The sequence below is a fragment of the Botrytis deweyae genome, assembly GCF_014898535.1.
Source record: "Botrytis deweyae strain B1 chromosome Unknown BDEW_035, whole genome shotgun sequence".
NCBI lineage: Eukaryota > Fungi > Ascomycota > Leotiomycetes > Helotiales > Sclerotiniaceae > Botrytis > Botrytis deweyae.
The window spans coordinates 282469-296739 of record NW_024066242.1 but is presented as its reverse complement, the minus strand read 5'-3'; the positions used below and the strand labels follow the sequence as shown (position 1 = coordinate 296739).

General features: G+C 40.8%; 6 protein-coding genes across 6 annotated transcripts; 4 read left to right on the top strand and 2 right to left on the bottom strand.

The window, feature by feature from the left end:
• Nucleotides 1-2127: 2127 nt before the first annotated feature.
• Nucleotides 2128-5778, bottom strand: EAE98_010331 (uncharacterized protein; the record flags this gene model as incomplete). The annotated part of the gene is made up of 4 exons (XM_038957952.1): nt 2128-2283; nt 2338-5528; nt 5588-5706; nt 5762-5778. 4 exons carry the CDS (start codon nt 5776-5778, stop codon nt 2128-2130), a joined length of 3483 nt encoding a protein of 1160 aa, XP_038805744.1.
• Nucleotides 5779-7482: 1704 nt separating this feature from the next.
• Nucleotides 7483-9349, bottom strand: EAE98_010330 (uncharacterized protein; the record flags this gene model as incomplete). Its single annotated transcript, XM_038957951.1, has 3 exons — nt 7483-9081; nt 9136-9237; nt 9296-9349. The coding sequence occupies 3 exons, from the start codon at nt 9347-9349 to the stop codon at nt 7483-7485; spliced, it is 1755 nt and encodes a 584-aa protein (XP_038805743.1).
• A 288-nt stretch (nt 9350-9637) lies between these two features.
• On the top strand, nt 9638-10228 carry EAE98_010329 (uncharacterized protein; the record flags this gene model as incomplete). Its single annotated transcript, XM_038957950.1, has 1 exon — nt 9638-10228. The coding sequence occupies one exon, from the start codon at nt 9638-9640 to the stop codon at nt 10226-10228; it is 591 nt and encodes a 196-aa protein (XP_038805742.1).
• A 661-nt stretch (nt 10229-10889) lies between these two features.
• On the top strand, nt 10890-12442 carry EAE98_010328 (uncharacterized protein; the record flags this gene model as incomplete). The annotated part of the gene is made up of 2 exons (XM_038957949.1): nt 10890-11090; nt 11144-12442. The coding sequence occupies 2 exons, from the start codon at nt 10890-10892 to the stop codon at nt 12440-12442; spliced, it is 1500 nt and encodes a 499-aa protein (XP_038805741.1).
• A 186-nt stretch (nt 12443-12628) lies between these two features.
• On the top strand, nt 12629-12900 carry EAE98_010327 (uncharacterized protein; the record flags this gene model as incomplete). The annotated part of the gene is made up of 2 exons (XM_038957948.1): nt 12629-12643; nt 12670-12900. The coding sequence occupies 2 exons, from the start codon at nt 12629-12631 to the stop codon at nt 12898-12900; spliced, it is 246 nt and encodes an 81-aa protein (XP_038805740.1).
• An 18-nt stretch (nt 12901-12918) lies between these two features.
• On the top strand, nt 12919-13967 carry EAE98_010326 (uncharacterized protein; the record flags this gene model as incomplete). The annotated part of the gene is made up of 2 exons (XM_038957947.1): nt 12919-13238; nt 13294-13967. 2 exons carry the CDS (start codon nt 12919-12921, stop codon nt 13904-13906), a joined length of 933 nt encoding a protein of 310 aa, XP_038805739.1. The 3' UTR covers nt 13907-13967.
• Between the last annotated feature and the right edge of the window lie 304 nt (nt 13968-14271).

Below are 14271 nucleotides of genomic sequence, written 5' to 3'. Positions count from 1 at the left end.
TATGGGGAATATCAGAATATTGAGGGGCATTGATAATCTAATGGAGAAAAGGGTTATTCTTTTTATTATTATTAAAATCAGAAAGGGATTTATTAGAATATTTAAGGCAATCCTTTTTGAATATAGAGGAATAAGTATAGAAATAGGGATAAGATAATAATTAAGTGTTGATATAAGAGGATTTGTAGTTTTCCAAATCAGTTAGTATATTTATGGTACCCGAAACTTTATTTTCTGGGGGAGTAGGGGGTGGGGTAGGGGTATTGATAGTGTAGGGGTGAATGATTGGAATTATAAAATCGCCTTTATTATTTGAATCTATTATAATTATTAATCTCATAACGAAGCTTGGAATAGTAATATCCAATACAAGCAAATTACTCTAAAATCCAAGAAGTTAGTTAAACATTATTATAAGGAGATAAAGGGTAACTAATAATAATTTGATAAGAGTCTACAAAATGTTTTATAAAATCATTTATTCAATCCAATTTCTTTATAGTAAATAGAGATAATATCTCAAATAACTCTGGCTTTTTAGTATTATTCTGCTTATTCTCTTTTTATAAAAAGATTTCTATATTTTTGATATAACACTTATTTCAATATATTATTATAATCTCGGCATTCTCTTTATCTTGATTATCAATAGAAATAGTTTATTAAAAAGCTTAGATCTGATATAGCAAGTTGATATCGGGAATATATCGAGGGGATACCAGCTAACAAACCTTTTTCTAAATGTAATAATAGCTATATTTAATATAAGGATCCTTATTGTAATAATAGAAATCTTTTTGGACAAAGAATATAATATATTTAAAATAATGAAGGTATATAGGGATAATCAATTCAATAGGATTTGCTACAAATTGAATTACAATCGTCTAGGGGCTAATAAATTACAGAGTAGTTATAATAAAACAAGAATAAGTAAAGAAATAATAAGGAATAATTTATTGAAAGAAAAAAGAATTTGGAAAATTAAAAGAAACTTATAGAGCTTTTGGTAATCTACTAGTAAGGATAGTAAATATATTGAAATGTTGTTTATTGATTGTTTGTAGCTTTATAACATTCTTATTTTCTTTTGGAATATAGTTTGAATATGATTATTCAATATTCTATTCTCTTGTGTTACACCAACCAAATTCGGAAGGTAAATATATACATCTCAGAATGTGATATACAATATAAAGGGCTCTATTACAATCAATCCGTATAAGAACTGATAAGAGCATATAAGTAGCCCTTACAGAACTACTTTAGACTAATGCCAACCCACGTATAATTATAAATTATAGAATTTTCATAATTTAGAAGAATTAATAAAAAGTCTTTGTATTACATTACACCTAATTGATTCATTACTATTATCTACTCTAACAAATAAATTTTCTCAACTTTTTTTATACAATAATCAACAGCAACTTTTGAAATCTAATTGAACAAATATATTTGAAAAAAAATATTATTTTCTTTATTTTCAATTCAATTTTATATATTCCAATATTACTTCAAATATATTAACTTCATCCAAATATATATTAACTTCAATATTTCAAACCCTTTACTATTTTATTATTATTAAAGATTTCATTAATAAAATAAAAAATCGATCTGAACAAACCCTTACTCACTCACTACTCTACTTATTATCACCATCCCCATCATCAATCTATCTATCTACATACCTATCTGCATATCCATTTATTCTCCATCTATTCCCCCCCCTCTCCCCATGACCCGTTTGCTCTAGAAGAGATACCTACCAACCAACCAACCTTCTACTCATTTCTCCCGCTATAGTTATAGTTATAGTTATAGTTGTGATTCTACCTCATACCGTACACGCATTGTATTGTATGTATTACATTGTTTCGTATTGCATACAACTGAATCACTACCTACCTACCTAACCATAGATAATAGATAATAGATACCTAAGGAGAGGAATATACATCTTCTATTCTATTCTATTCACTTTCTAGTAATCCCGCATCATCGCTTCACGTCTAGGTACGTATGTATGTACAATCGATCCACCCATCCACCGCCCAACATTAATTATTCATTCTACTCAAGGATCTTATTTTCAAAAGCAGAAAAGAAAACTCCTCATCCAATCTAAGCTTTAATATCCAAGCCCTTAACACCCTCTAGCAAACCATCTGCCCAAGCGGGCGTTGCGACTCCCGAGCCCTTGGCATTTTTCGTCAAGCCATTTCGAATCTTGAGGACGCTATCTACAATTACTGCGTCGATGCCTTCGTTTACTTGTTCCTATTTTTTTCATTAGTATATATATTCAGGTGATAAGAGGCAAGTAACACATACCTGAACCTTAACGGGATCATTATTCAACACCCCATAACTAACACAAACCAATCCACTATCCTTAACCACCTTAACCAATCTAGGACTATTGCACAAAGGTTCCGCCGCACTAACCACACCTAGCAAGTTCCAACGACTAGCAAATCGAATTGCCTCTTGCAAACTACTAGCTCTGATATCTCCTACTGGACTTGTACCCGCATCTGTGAGGAAAAGAATTGGAATACTCGGTTGCTTAAATGACAACAATAGACAAATATCTGGATTGAACGAACTGAAGATGACCTTGCGCTTTTGTTTCATGTCGTAAACTTTTGCAAGAACAGTATCACAGAAACTATTAAGTTCCACAGCATAAGTGTCCATTTCTTGTTCTTCCGTTTCGTGAAGCATAGGATACTTCATCTCGACATTGAATCCGACATTTTGGGGAAGTTCTCGGAACATCTCTTCGAGGGTTGTGAATGGTGCTTGAATAAAGTTTCCACGGGTATTGCCTTTGTATCCCTTTTCTTTGAAATCGCGAGTGTGTTTCATTCTTTCTGCCATGTCATTTTCGAACTCTCCTTGGCCTAGTGATAACGATCTTTGACGATCCATACCTCTTTTAATGGCATGAACTCGTGGGGAATCTTTTGGAGGAGATGGAGGACGTGTTGAACGAGATGTCGTCTCATTTACATGAAGAAATTGCTCCAATGTTAACGTATGAACTGGTGCATCAATACCGGTTTCGGAAACAAGAAAATCATGATAGATGACTGGAACGTGATCTTTTGTGAGCTGCACATCGAATTCGACGTAATTTGCTCCAAGATTGGCGGCTGCGATGAAAGACTGTAGAGTATTTTCACCGAGTTGGAGTGATTTATTTGCAGAAGTATTCTTGCCAAGACCTCTGTGGCCAATAACCATTGTTGAAGACAACTCTTTCCAATATGTTTGTTGCGCGGTGATTCCCATTTCTGGATGCGAGAATGGTGTAATGACAAGGAAGTTGAAGTTTACAGTTCCAATATCTTCCAGAGTGTCTTTGGAAATTATTGGTACAGTGACATCTCCTTGAAGATTCATGCGCTTCAGTCCAATCGTTGGCCTAATACTAGACAGAATTGCCATTCCTCTTCCAATCTTATGCTTTTCGCTACCAGCATATGTTGGTACGATATCGAAGTATAACTTAACATTGGAGGCGTCGAGAGTCGTGAATACAATAGGGTCGGTAGAAATATTATCGTGAATAGGAAGATCAATGATCGTAGGTTCGCCTGTGGCTCCTTTTGCTGAAACTACAATCGACAGAGCAGTGTCGAGTTGAGTAGAATGAGCTTCCGAGATAGGAATATTCTCCAACTTGACGGCAGCAATATTCTTTCTCATATCCATTGAACCCAGACTGACAAGAACCATACTTTCGTTTGTAAGATATCGATGCCCAAAAGTCTTGACGGGCTCAGTGATTCGAGGAGAGTTTGTGCTCTGTGATCGGAATGTTTCGATCGAAGAATGATTTGGTGGGGATGAACTGCCACTGTCTGCAGACTTTTCACTCCCAGAATTACCTCTCTCCGACTCAACCTCTGCCAATCTCTCTGCAATATCCATATGACCCCTCAAAGCTGCATGCTCTCTAGCTGTCCATCCTCCGGCATCAGCTTTAGAGAGATCGGCGCCAGCTGATATCAGTAGCTCCACAATACCAAGGTGGCCATCAACACAAGCAACATGTAATGGTGTCCATGAGTAGACCTTTTCGGTAAGTTCAAAATCGGCTTTTTGATCTACTGTTCCTTGGATAAGAATGTCCGCACACTCCTCATGACCAGTTCGTGCTGCGATATGCAATGCAGTCTCATCATTCGAGTTTGCATCTTTCCAATTGATATCAACTCCGGCATCGACAAGTAGTCTAACAATTTTCTTGAAGTTAGACTTTGTAGCCAAAGCAAGAACTGCACTTGACTTCGCAATATCACGTCTCATAGCAGCTTTTTTGTCGCTGGTACCCTCCCAATTTTCACCGTCAAGAAGAGCTTTGGTCGTCAAAGCATGGCCACCAATCACACTAAGATGAAGGGGTGCCAAGCCATCATTATCTTGCCATTCCGGTGCATCGATTCCGTTTTCGACATTGAATTGGCCCCAAGTCTGCATAAACTTCATAACTAATTGACAAATGACAACAAAGCCGAATTCAGCAGCATAATGTAGCGGAAGACGACCGTAAGAATCTTTGCCACTTAATGCTGATCTTTGATGGGGTTCCAAGTTAGTCAACACAAAAGACAGAAGTTTGACGGACTCATCTTCTAGACTCAGAAGTGTTGATTCTTGAAGTTTTTTCGAATTTGGCCCTGGGCTAGGCGAAAGGGCCGGCGTGATGAATCTAACGCGATCCACATCCATGAAAGAAACGCTCTCTGGTTCCTTCTCTTGTGACTTTGCGGCAATCTTTGAACGGCTGATGGAAATAACCAGACGATGAATACAGTTGCGGGCATTGATATCATCCGGTTCATCTAAGGAGTTTATCTTCTTCAAAAAGTAAAGAATTGCGTTCTTGGACTTGCAAGATATGGATCGTTGCAATAAGTTCAAAAACAGCTTTTGCATCGATCGATCACCGGCGTCAAAACCAGCCTCTGCAATCGCTTCCTTCAAGGTCGGAACATCATCAGCTCTAATTGCTTGATCGACCGTATCAACCAACCCACTGGGTAAATTGAGAATTGTTCTCGATGACACTCTCTTGATTGAGTGAGCGGAATGAACCGAAAGCGCGTCGTCGTTGATATTCTTCTCCCCCAAGACTGCAATCCAATCATTTGTCGTTTTCATAGCTTTGGATAGAGCAAAGTTTGCAGCAAAAGGCTTCAAATCCACCTTCGAAGCCATGTATCTCGCTTGGGTACAAACATTTGCGACCTTCTTATCCAATTTCTTGGTAATCTTGAGGAAACCTTTACGATTTACCTCACCAAACCACTGTAACTTTCTCAATTGAGATCTGAGCTCGAGAAGAGCTCCCAATAGCTCTTCGACTTCATTGCGATCTAGCCCTTGTGTGGTATAAACTTTTGCATCGCTATATCGTTGTTGGAGGAGATTAAGTCTGCGGGAAGCATCATAGAATTTCTTGTTATAAAACGCGTCAACATCTTCGAGATTTCGATCGAGCGAGAAAAAGAATTCTGGAATCGGAATCAGTTAAGGAATGCAAAATATGTTGCGAATGACGTAATAGACGTACCTGCTAAATCAACACTTTTTCCATCCTTCGCGGCGTTCGCAGCAGCTTTGATAAGCTTCTTCAAGCCCTTGTAGTTGATGTACGAAGATGACCATTCTGGGACCTGAGAAGCAGGTAAACTAGAAGCATATGAGTACTGTGAATAGCTTCATATCAAGAGGAGAAAGGACTTACGTGCGTCCGAACTTCATGGTGTGAGAGTCTGAATTGTACAGAATCTGTATGTAGTTTTGTAATGATTTGCGCAAGATTTGTAGCACAAGCAAAAATAAAGGTAATGATTAAAGAAATCAAACCACCTGGGTTATCTCATAGAAATTGAAATGCAGCTCCGTTGATCAAACAATAGTTGCTCTATGTGATCCATTCAGTCGCTTTCTCGATTCCTTTATGAATATTCGGCGGACGGGGATCCGTAAGAGAATTTAGCCGTAATGATGACCAAAATCGAAGGATATTCTGAGTCGATTCTCCTTTTCTGTAGTAATCAATCTCTTCGATTGTAAAATGTTCACTGTGGTTAAGGTGCAATGAATATATCCACGTTTTGTGAAATAGTTTTGGATTCGTCAGAATTCTGCCTTTTGATAGCGGGGCGGTGTGGATAGCTTGAGTGGTGTTATCAAAAACGGTGTGTAGGAATAAGCTCGGATATTAATAGACTAGTACTAGGTACCAGAAGTCTCTCCCCCTTTATGGATCTTGAATGAGCACCTGGACAAAAGGTCTTGTGTTCTTTTCCTCCTCGGACTCGAGTAAAGAAAAGGGGGTTCACACAAATAAATTTTTAGAAAAGAGAACAATTCAATCAAAGATTCAAGCCCTCAAGGGTTTTCTTTCATGTTTTAAATATTTCACATCGCCAGGATGCTCACGGCACATTAGTCCCACCAACGCATGCGGACTTCAATGAAAATCATCATTGGTTTATCGACCGGACTTTTAATTGATATACGGTAAGGTACTTTTCCCCATAATCCAGGGTAATGCCAAGGTAGCCAAGGGCTTGACCCTGCAGCAGACCATCTAGAGAGTTACAATGCTTTCTTTCCCGGTTGTGCATATGCATTTCTCTTCCTTTGGTGGCTTCCTGGGGCTGGATATGTTGTAGAACGGCGGACATCAAGACCATATGATTTATATAGAAATGTGTGCTGGCTACCGGGCTTACCGAAATCGTTACGCATAGTTTAGTAATTTGGCATGCATGGAGTTGTATCCAATTCAAGATTGATTCCTTGTATGAATCATTGAAAGTTTTTTAAAGAGACTTGCTCAAAAACTGGAGTAGGGGGGGTACTTGACTCGAATATCATTATTAACTTTTTGTTCCGTGTACACCGCATCTATTTATAAACGCCACATGACAGCGGAAAGGTAGATCAAGGGACCAAAGTTTGTGGATCTAACAGATCTTTGTAAAACTTCTATCCATTAATCATTTACCAGTCCCATGGAATTGGTCGTCGAGATCTGGTCGAGAAAAATACTTAACGACTTGTGATCAAACGCATAGACCGAATGAGATTCGAAAACGTCTAATTTGGAGCAAAAGCCATTTTAGGGGTCTTACCCCGGACTATTTGAGAATGATAATGAAACATTCAAGGCTCACACCGACTAATTGAGTAGTACTGGCATAGGTTAGCTATGTCGGTTTCTTCTCCAATGCATGATCTGATATAGACCCGAGTGGTCAACTGCACATATTAAATTCGAGATACCGAGAAGTCGCCACATAATGCTCGACATCTGTAACGCATTGCATCAACATCAACATCACATAAAACGGCAATGCACACTGTACCTCAAGCAATGATTGCTGTAAGACTGCGATTTGCGGGCGATGAAAGCAAGTGGGGTATCTTATCATGGAGAGGTTTTGTAACAACGAATTAATGCCAACCACCTCTTCCTCTGCCCCTACCACCCCCTCTACCACCCCCTCGATGTCCACGTCCTCCTCCGAACCCTCCTCCACCACCTCTTCCTCCTCGGCCTCTTCCTCCTCCTCTACCGCCAAATCCTCCATCTCTTCGTTCTTCCACTGGTAGTGGTCCATTTTGCATTCTGATCTGCTTTTCCTCATCGGAAGCGTAGAATTTATTTTCCATCCCGAGGAGATCGCAAAATTCTTGCATTTGAGGGTTATTATATTCCACCGGGCCTTCGTTCACTATTTCGGGCATGCCCTCAAAGAAAGGTGGTGCTGTGATTACGAAGTTCTCGGGAATCTCTAGTTTATTTTGCTGAACAATGTGCTCATCGACCCATGCTTGCTCTTTTTCAATCAGAGTTCTATAATGATCCTCTCCCTTATCCTCGGGAAACTTGCTGGCTTTATCCCCTAGAATAAGACCGCTGTTGAAGGCTCGTGTAATAGCTAACCATTCAGGATCATATTCAAACTTTGGTTGAGCTCGCGGAGTAGATGTCGAAATCGTATCCGAGCTATCATAGGGCCGTACCTTTAGGAGCTGTAGAAATTTTCGACCTGGTAAACACTTATCTAGAGCCAGAAAGCGAACTGCTTTGTTTGTGATTTTGGGTGGTGTTGGCTGTCCTGGCTGTACCCTAGGCTCTCGATGAGCTGAAGGTGCTGGTTTTGAGAAAGCAGCTGGTAATTGGGCTTGGATATCAGATGGGACTGATGACGGGATAGATTCTTCTGTGGCTGTTGATGTTTGCTTGCTTTCAGTATTGACCGTTGTGGTAGCAACATGCCTTGGTGTATCCGTAACTGATGGGCTATCATCATCATCCATATCAAGGTCAATCTCATCATCATTATGTGGTACTATAGACTGTTTCTCTGTTGCATCGTCGATGTCGACTGGGGGTGCGACTTCGGTAGTTTTGACTTCTTCCTTTGGTTCCTCCGCAGCGTTTGGTTTTTGAGCGTCCTCGTAAGTTTTCACCGCAGAGTATTTACAGTGCAAATGCGCGGCAAACCAATAAGGCGGCCTAAGACGATCCATGACATAACTCGCGGCCAAATTCCCCAGTGATCCGTCATTAGATTCTCTCTCGAAATCTGGTTTCATATTCCACAACATCTTCGTATTTCCATGCTTCTCAACAGCTCTCGGCCAATCATGACTGATCCCAATATCAACCTGGGTTCCTACTTGTAGTAACTTTCTGATATCGTATTCGCGAACATGGTATATCGATTTGACATCATCCTGGTTGTATGGCAATCGTTCATAATGACTTTTGTTGTAATTGTAACCCTTCCAAATTCCACTCATACCAGCGATTCGCACTCCGCCTAATCGTACCACATTTGCAGCGCCCATATAGTAGATGTTCGGCGCAACCCATCCTCCATAATAAAGCTCCCATAAATGACTGCTAGCTTCGTGATTGCCGCCAACGAAAATGGTGAGGTATGGGGCTTTCTTGAGTCCGCTATAATATGCGTGAAAATCGCCGATTTCTCGATATTTGACTGGGCATGACATTACTGTAAGATCATTTGCGTTTCTTACTGCCTGGAATAGTCAGCAGGAGAATTTTATTGTGAACTACAAGGGATTCTGTCGTACCTGGAAGTCCCCTCCAATTATGAGGAGATCAACGCCATCCCAACCTCGAGCTTCGCAAGCTTTCTCTATTGAAGAATATATTGCATTGAGAGTGCCATGGCCCTATTGGAAGATTCAGCAGAATGGCAAAGTAGATTGATCAAAATGCCTTAAAACTTACGCATCCCTCTACAGCGACGCGCAAACCATTTACTTCTTGAACGGAGGCAGCCATTTTGGGCAGTCCTTTAGATGTCTTCTTGCTAGAATAATTACGAGTAATTATGTAGCTGTAGCTTCTTCCATTGCACAGACAAGGTGATTTTCGTATTCGCACAATGTTTCGCAGACGATTACTGTTGAGAAATAATTTCATTTCATCAGTTCGCTTGCTTGCTTTGGTCTAATATGTAAGGTTATCTCTCAAGCGCAAACCGAAAATCATAATTTCTCATAATTTCTCTTCACACACAACGCGTCATAATTTCAAAGATCCGATTCTCCATAACACCTCATAAGAGACATGGCAGATTTAGAATTAGCGGCGCGTCTACGATATTTGAACGAGTCGGCACATTTCCTGGCAAAATGGGCACCTACGACATCAAAATATCTAGTGTCGCAATGCAATTCTCTAATGTTTGATCACGAAATTGAACAACCGGATTTGTCAAAACGAGGATCATGCAGTGCTTGTGGGACTATTATGATATTGGGATCCGAAGGCAAATTGGAAGTCAAGTCGCAAAGCTTTAAAAAGAAGCCGATTCGAAAAAGAGCAAAAGGAGCCTCTCGTGTGGAAAAGGCGATGATATATACATGTGGTTCTTGTACCAAGGTGACCAGACATCGCTTGGATTCAGCTCCTGTGGCATCTAGGTCTAAGAACGGTGCAGTTCAGCATGGAGCTGTCTCTAAACCCAGCCACTTACCAGCGCAGAACTTGACAACTGCAAATACCACGAGTACACCTTCTACGAATGCAAGTAGCAAGAAAAGGGCCAAGAATCGCAAGCTCGGTGGTCTTGGAGCATTGCTAGCAAAGCAAAAAGCATCACAGACAAGCTCTTCTGGGTTTGGTCTTGATTTGATGGACTTGATGAAGAAAAGTTGAACATTCCAAGGCGTCTCATGTTTTCCTTGAGATTATGATCAAGATTCAATATGCGTCAATCAGATATGGGCGGAGAAATCGTCGCTGTGGGATATCCGTACTGTGTACCCAACACCATGGTACTGTCAACATAGACATTTCGATCTTCGGAGCCAGATATTCATCGCAGTGTTGAGTCTTGGCCATACAAACATGATTCGAATATATGCGGCATTGTGTTTATATCTATCCAGGGAACTATTAAGCTCTGCCCGTCAGGGCAGATTTTTAGATTAACCATATGCTGCGACAATGTGTGGCTCCTTATAATAGACGTCAAGTTCTCGATTCAGTCGCAAGGATCCTATATATCAATAAGACGACGATAAAATACCAAACACAAAATCCTCATCACGATATAATAATTTTTCTTGGACCACCTGGGCACTTCATCAATGACAAACCAGACCTTCCACTGCTTTCTCGGACTTTCAGCCTGACGCTTGATGAGGTAACGCGCCCCGCTAAAATTTTACAACCGGGGTCAAATCTTATCAGACAAATCGAAAAATATAATTTCTCGACCCCTCATAAACAATTGCCCCTCCAATTTTTTTACAACCATCATTGTGCGTCATATTAAATTTACACAAAATTAATCAACAACAGAAATTCAGATATTATGGCCGATACAAACCAAACCGAAACAAAGCCAGACGGTGCTGTCTTCGACGATTATTTTGAGAGCTTGGGCAAAAAGGCACAAAACCTTTCAGCCAACGACCAAAAAGATAGTGACGCAACCAACAGCACATTGGAGTCGGATGAAGAACAGAGAGTAGTGGATGAAATCGAGTCATTATGTATGAACTGCCATGAAAATGTACGTTTTGCAGCCATCTCTATCAATAATATCTACTAATCCTCCACTCTTAGGGAATCACCCGATTACTCCTCACACGAATTCCTTACTTCCGCGAAATTATCCTCATGTCCTTTTTCTGTCCCCATTGCAACTTCAAAAACTCCGAGATCCAATCTGCTGGAGAGATTCAACAGAAAGGATCAAGATTTGAATTGCGCCTCACCACTCTCGAAGACTTCGCCAGACAAGTAGTAAAATCTGATACTTGTACTGTAAAATTCATCGAGTTGGATCTTGAAGTTCCAGAAGGGCGAGGACAGTTGACCAATGTAGAAGGCCTTTTGAGCATGATTCTTGATGATCTTGCTCTCAAACAACCAGAAAGAAAGGAGCAAATCCCAGAAGTTTACGAAAAGATCGAAGATGTTATCACTAGAGGCCGAAAGATGCTTGCAGGCGAGGCCTTCCCCTTCAGACTATCTCTTGATGATCCAGCAGGAAATTCATGGATTGAACCAGACCAAAAGGATGGTGTAGGAAAGCTCGCCAAGGTTCAATACCCAAGAACTCCAGAACAAAATGAAGCTCTTGGTCTCAGTGGTGAACAAGCTACTGAAGCCACAACTGGAGGACAACCTACCGCCGCAAGTTTCGAAGACGATGATATTATCCCCAATGAAGTTTATTCTTTCCCAGCTACCTGTCCTGGATGCACAAGACATTGTGTCACACACATGAAGATGGTTGAAATCCCACATTTCAAACAAGTCGTCATCATGAGCACCGTATGTGAACATTGCGGATATCGTTCGAATGAGGTCAAGACTGGAGGTGAGGTTCCAGAGAAGGGTAAATGCATCACTCTCAAGGTAGAGAGTGCCGTAGATCTAGCCAGAGATATCCTCAAGTCAGAGTCATGCGCATTGGAATGCCCTGAACTCAAACTCTCGGTCAACCCTGGAACTCTCGGAGGAAGATTCACCACCGTTGAAGGTTTACTCACACAAGTTCGAGATGATTTACATCAACAAATCTTCGATGTTGGTGATGCCGGAGAAGGTGGAGATGGCATGGAATCAGAATCTAAGAAGAACTGGAAGATATTCTTTGATGGTATTGACGAGGCCATCAAAGGCGAAAGAAAATTTACCATTATCCTCAGAGATCCGCTAGCTAGTAGTTACGTACAGAATTTGTATCTGCCAGATGACGATCCATCGATCAAGACTGAAGAATATGAGAGAACAGAGGAGGAGGAGGAAGATCTAGGTCTGTCTGACATGAAGACCGAAGGCTATGTAGATGAAGTTGGAGACGAGAAGAGGAGAGTGGAGGCTGAGAAAGCTGCGGTGGAAGAGAAGAAGGATTAAACATCTCAAGATGCTTATTCGAAACCAAAAACGTCTGATTTTTTAGAATAATGATATCCACCAATTACAAAGCCTGGCTTACACTACATTTCTGGTTTCTCACCTGCGCGTATGGCAAGTGCCCTAATGTTTCAAAGATTTGCATGCTTATGGTGGTTGGCATTTTAACGTCATATTGTTTGAATTATGCATTGGAGACGAGTGCGTAATACAATTCTGTATCACAGTCTATTCTACACTCTGAGCCCAAATCGATCGTTAGCCGCAGCCACTGCAGTAGCGCAGTAAAGATAGCATTTTGCCATGGGACCCGCTTAAATCAGGTCTACCAATCAAGAAGTAGTGGAATGTCACTGGTACCAGGGAAAGCTTGGGCCAAGTCTAGACGAAATCCCCTACAAAGTCTGAGATATCTTTCTATGTACACCTACTACTTCTCAATTCCTCTTACCACTTAATAGAATCATTCTTTTCACATGAATCTATCTTTATACACACGAAACTTTCTACGGAAACCCATATTCGGAAGATCAACACTTCAAATGAGTCTCCTTACTCCTATCGCCCGGGAGTTTCGAACGTTAGCACAATGTCCACAACTTGCCATTGCTGAAGCAGAGGATGATATGGATATCAGAACTAAATATCGTCCTTTCTTACTGGATCCCGAAACGGAAGCTACAGATTGGATCTCTCAGTTGGAGTTAGACTCTGTAGTTACCCAAGTGGAAGAAAACTTAGCGAAGACTAGCTCTAGACTAAAAGTCTTAGTTCTCTATGGGAGTTTACGGCAACGGTATGCTTTCACTTGCCATGCTTCGCGTACGAAATACATCTAACAAGAGACCAAGATCCTACTCAAAGTTAATGGCTTTTGAAGCTTCCCGAATTCTCCACCGTCTCGGCTGCGATGTTCGAGTGTTCAACCCAAAAGATCTTCCCATTCGAGACTCAGTCGACGCCTCTCATCCCTCAGTCCAAGAACTCCGAGAACTTTCCCTCTGGTCAGATGGCCACATTTGGTGTTCCCCCGAACAACATGGAAATCTAACTGCTGTTTTCAAGAACCAAATTGACTGGATCCCACTTGCCACCGGCTCGGTTCGTCCAACCCAAGGTCGCACGTTATCGGTAATCCAAGTTAATGGCGGCTCTCAAAGTTTCAACGCAGTCAATAGTCTTAGGATTCTGGGGAGATGGATGAGAATGTTTACATGTCCTAATCAGAGTAGTTTGCCGATGGCGTGGAAACAATTTGAAGACGAGGGGGGCGATGGGAGTGGAAAGGCGAGATTACTGCCAAGTGGAAATAGAGAGAGGTTGGTCGATTGCATGGAGGAGTTTGTAAGGTATACGATTATTATGAGGCCTCACTTTGAGATTTTTGGGGATAGATTCAGTGAGAGAAAGGAGAGAGCAGAGAAGGAGAGGAAGAAAAATGAAGTTCCTGTAGATAAGATTTGAGATTTAGAGTTCGCTTCAGTACAGCAATTAGAGAATGAGCTTTGAGTTATTCCCTGCTCAATCTTTTTTTTATCGTCCTACTCTTTGCAAGCCAAGTCAAGCCCGTCACCATATCCCAGCTGTTGATGCCTCATGTTAATCTTGAATCGCTCCTTCCCGGCATAACTTAGTTGTGCTTCTGCCACTTCAAGACATCTATATACCTTGAATAACACGTCATTCTCAGCTCTATTATCATAAGTCTATCTTATACACGAATGGCGAGCTCCAATTTTGAGAACCAATAATGGATGCACGAATTCGTGAGACGATGAGAAAGTTAGATTTGGTGATAAATCCTGAAATATTTTCTCGAGACTTCGAGA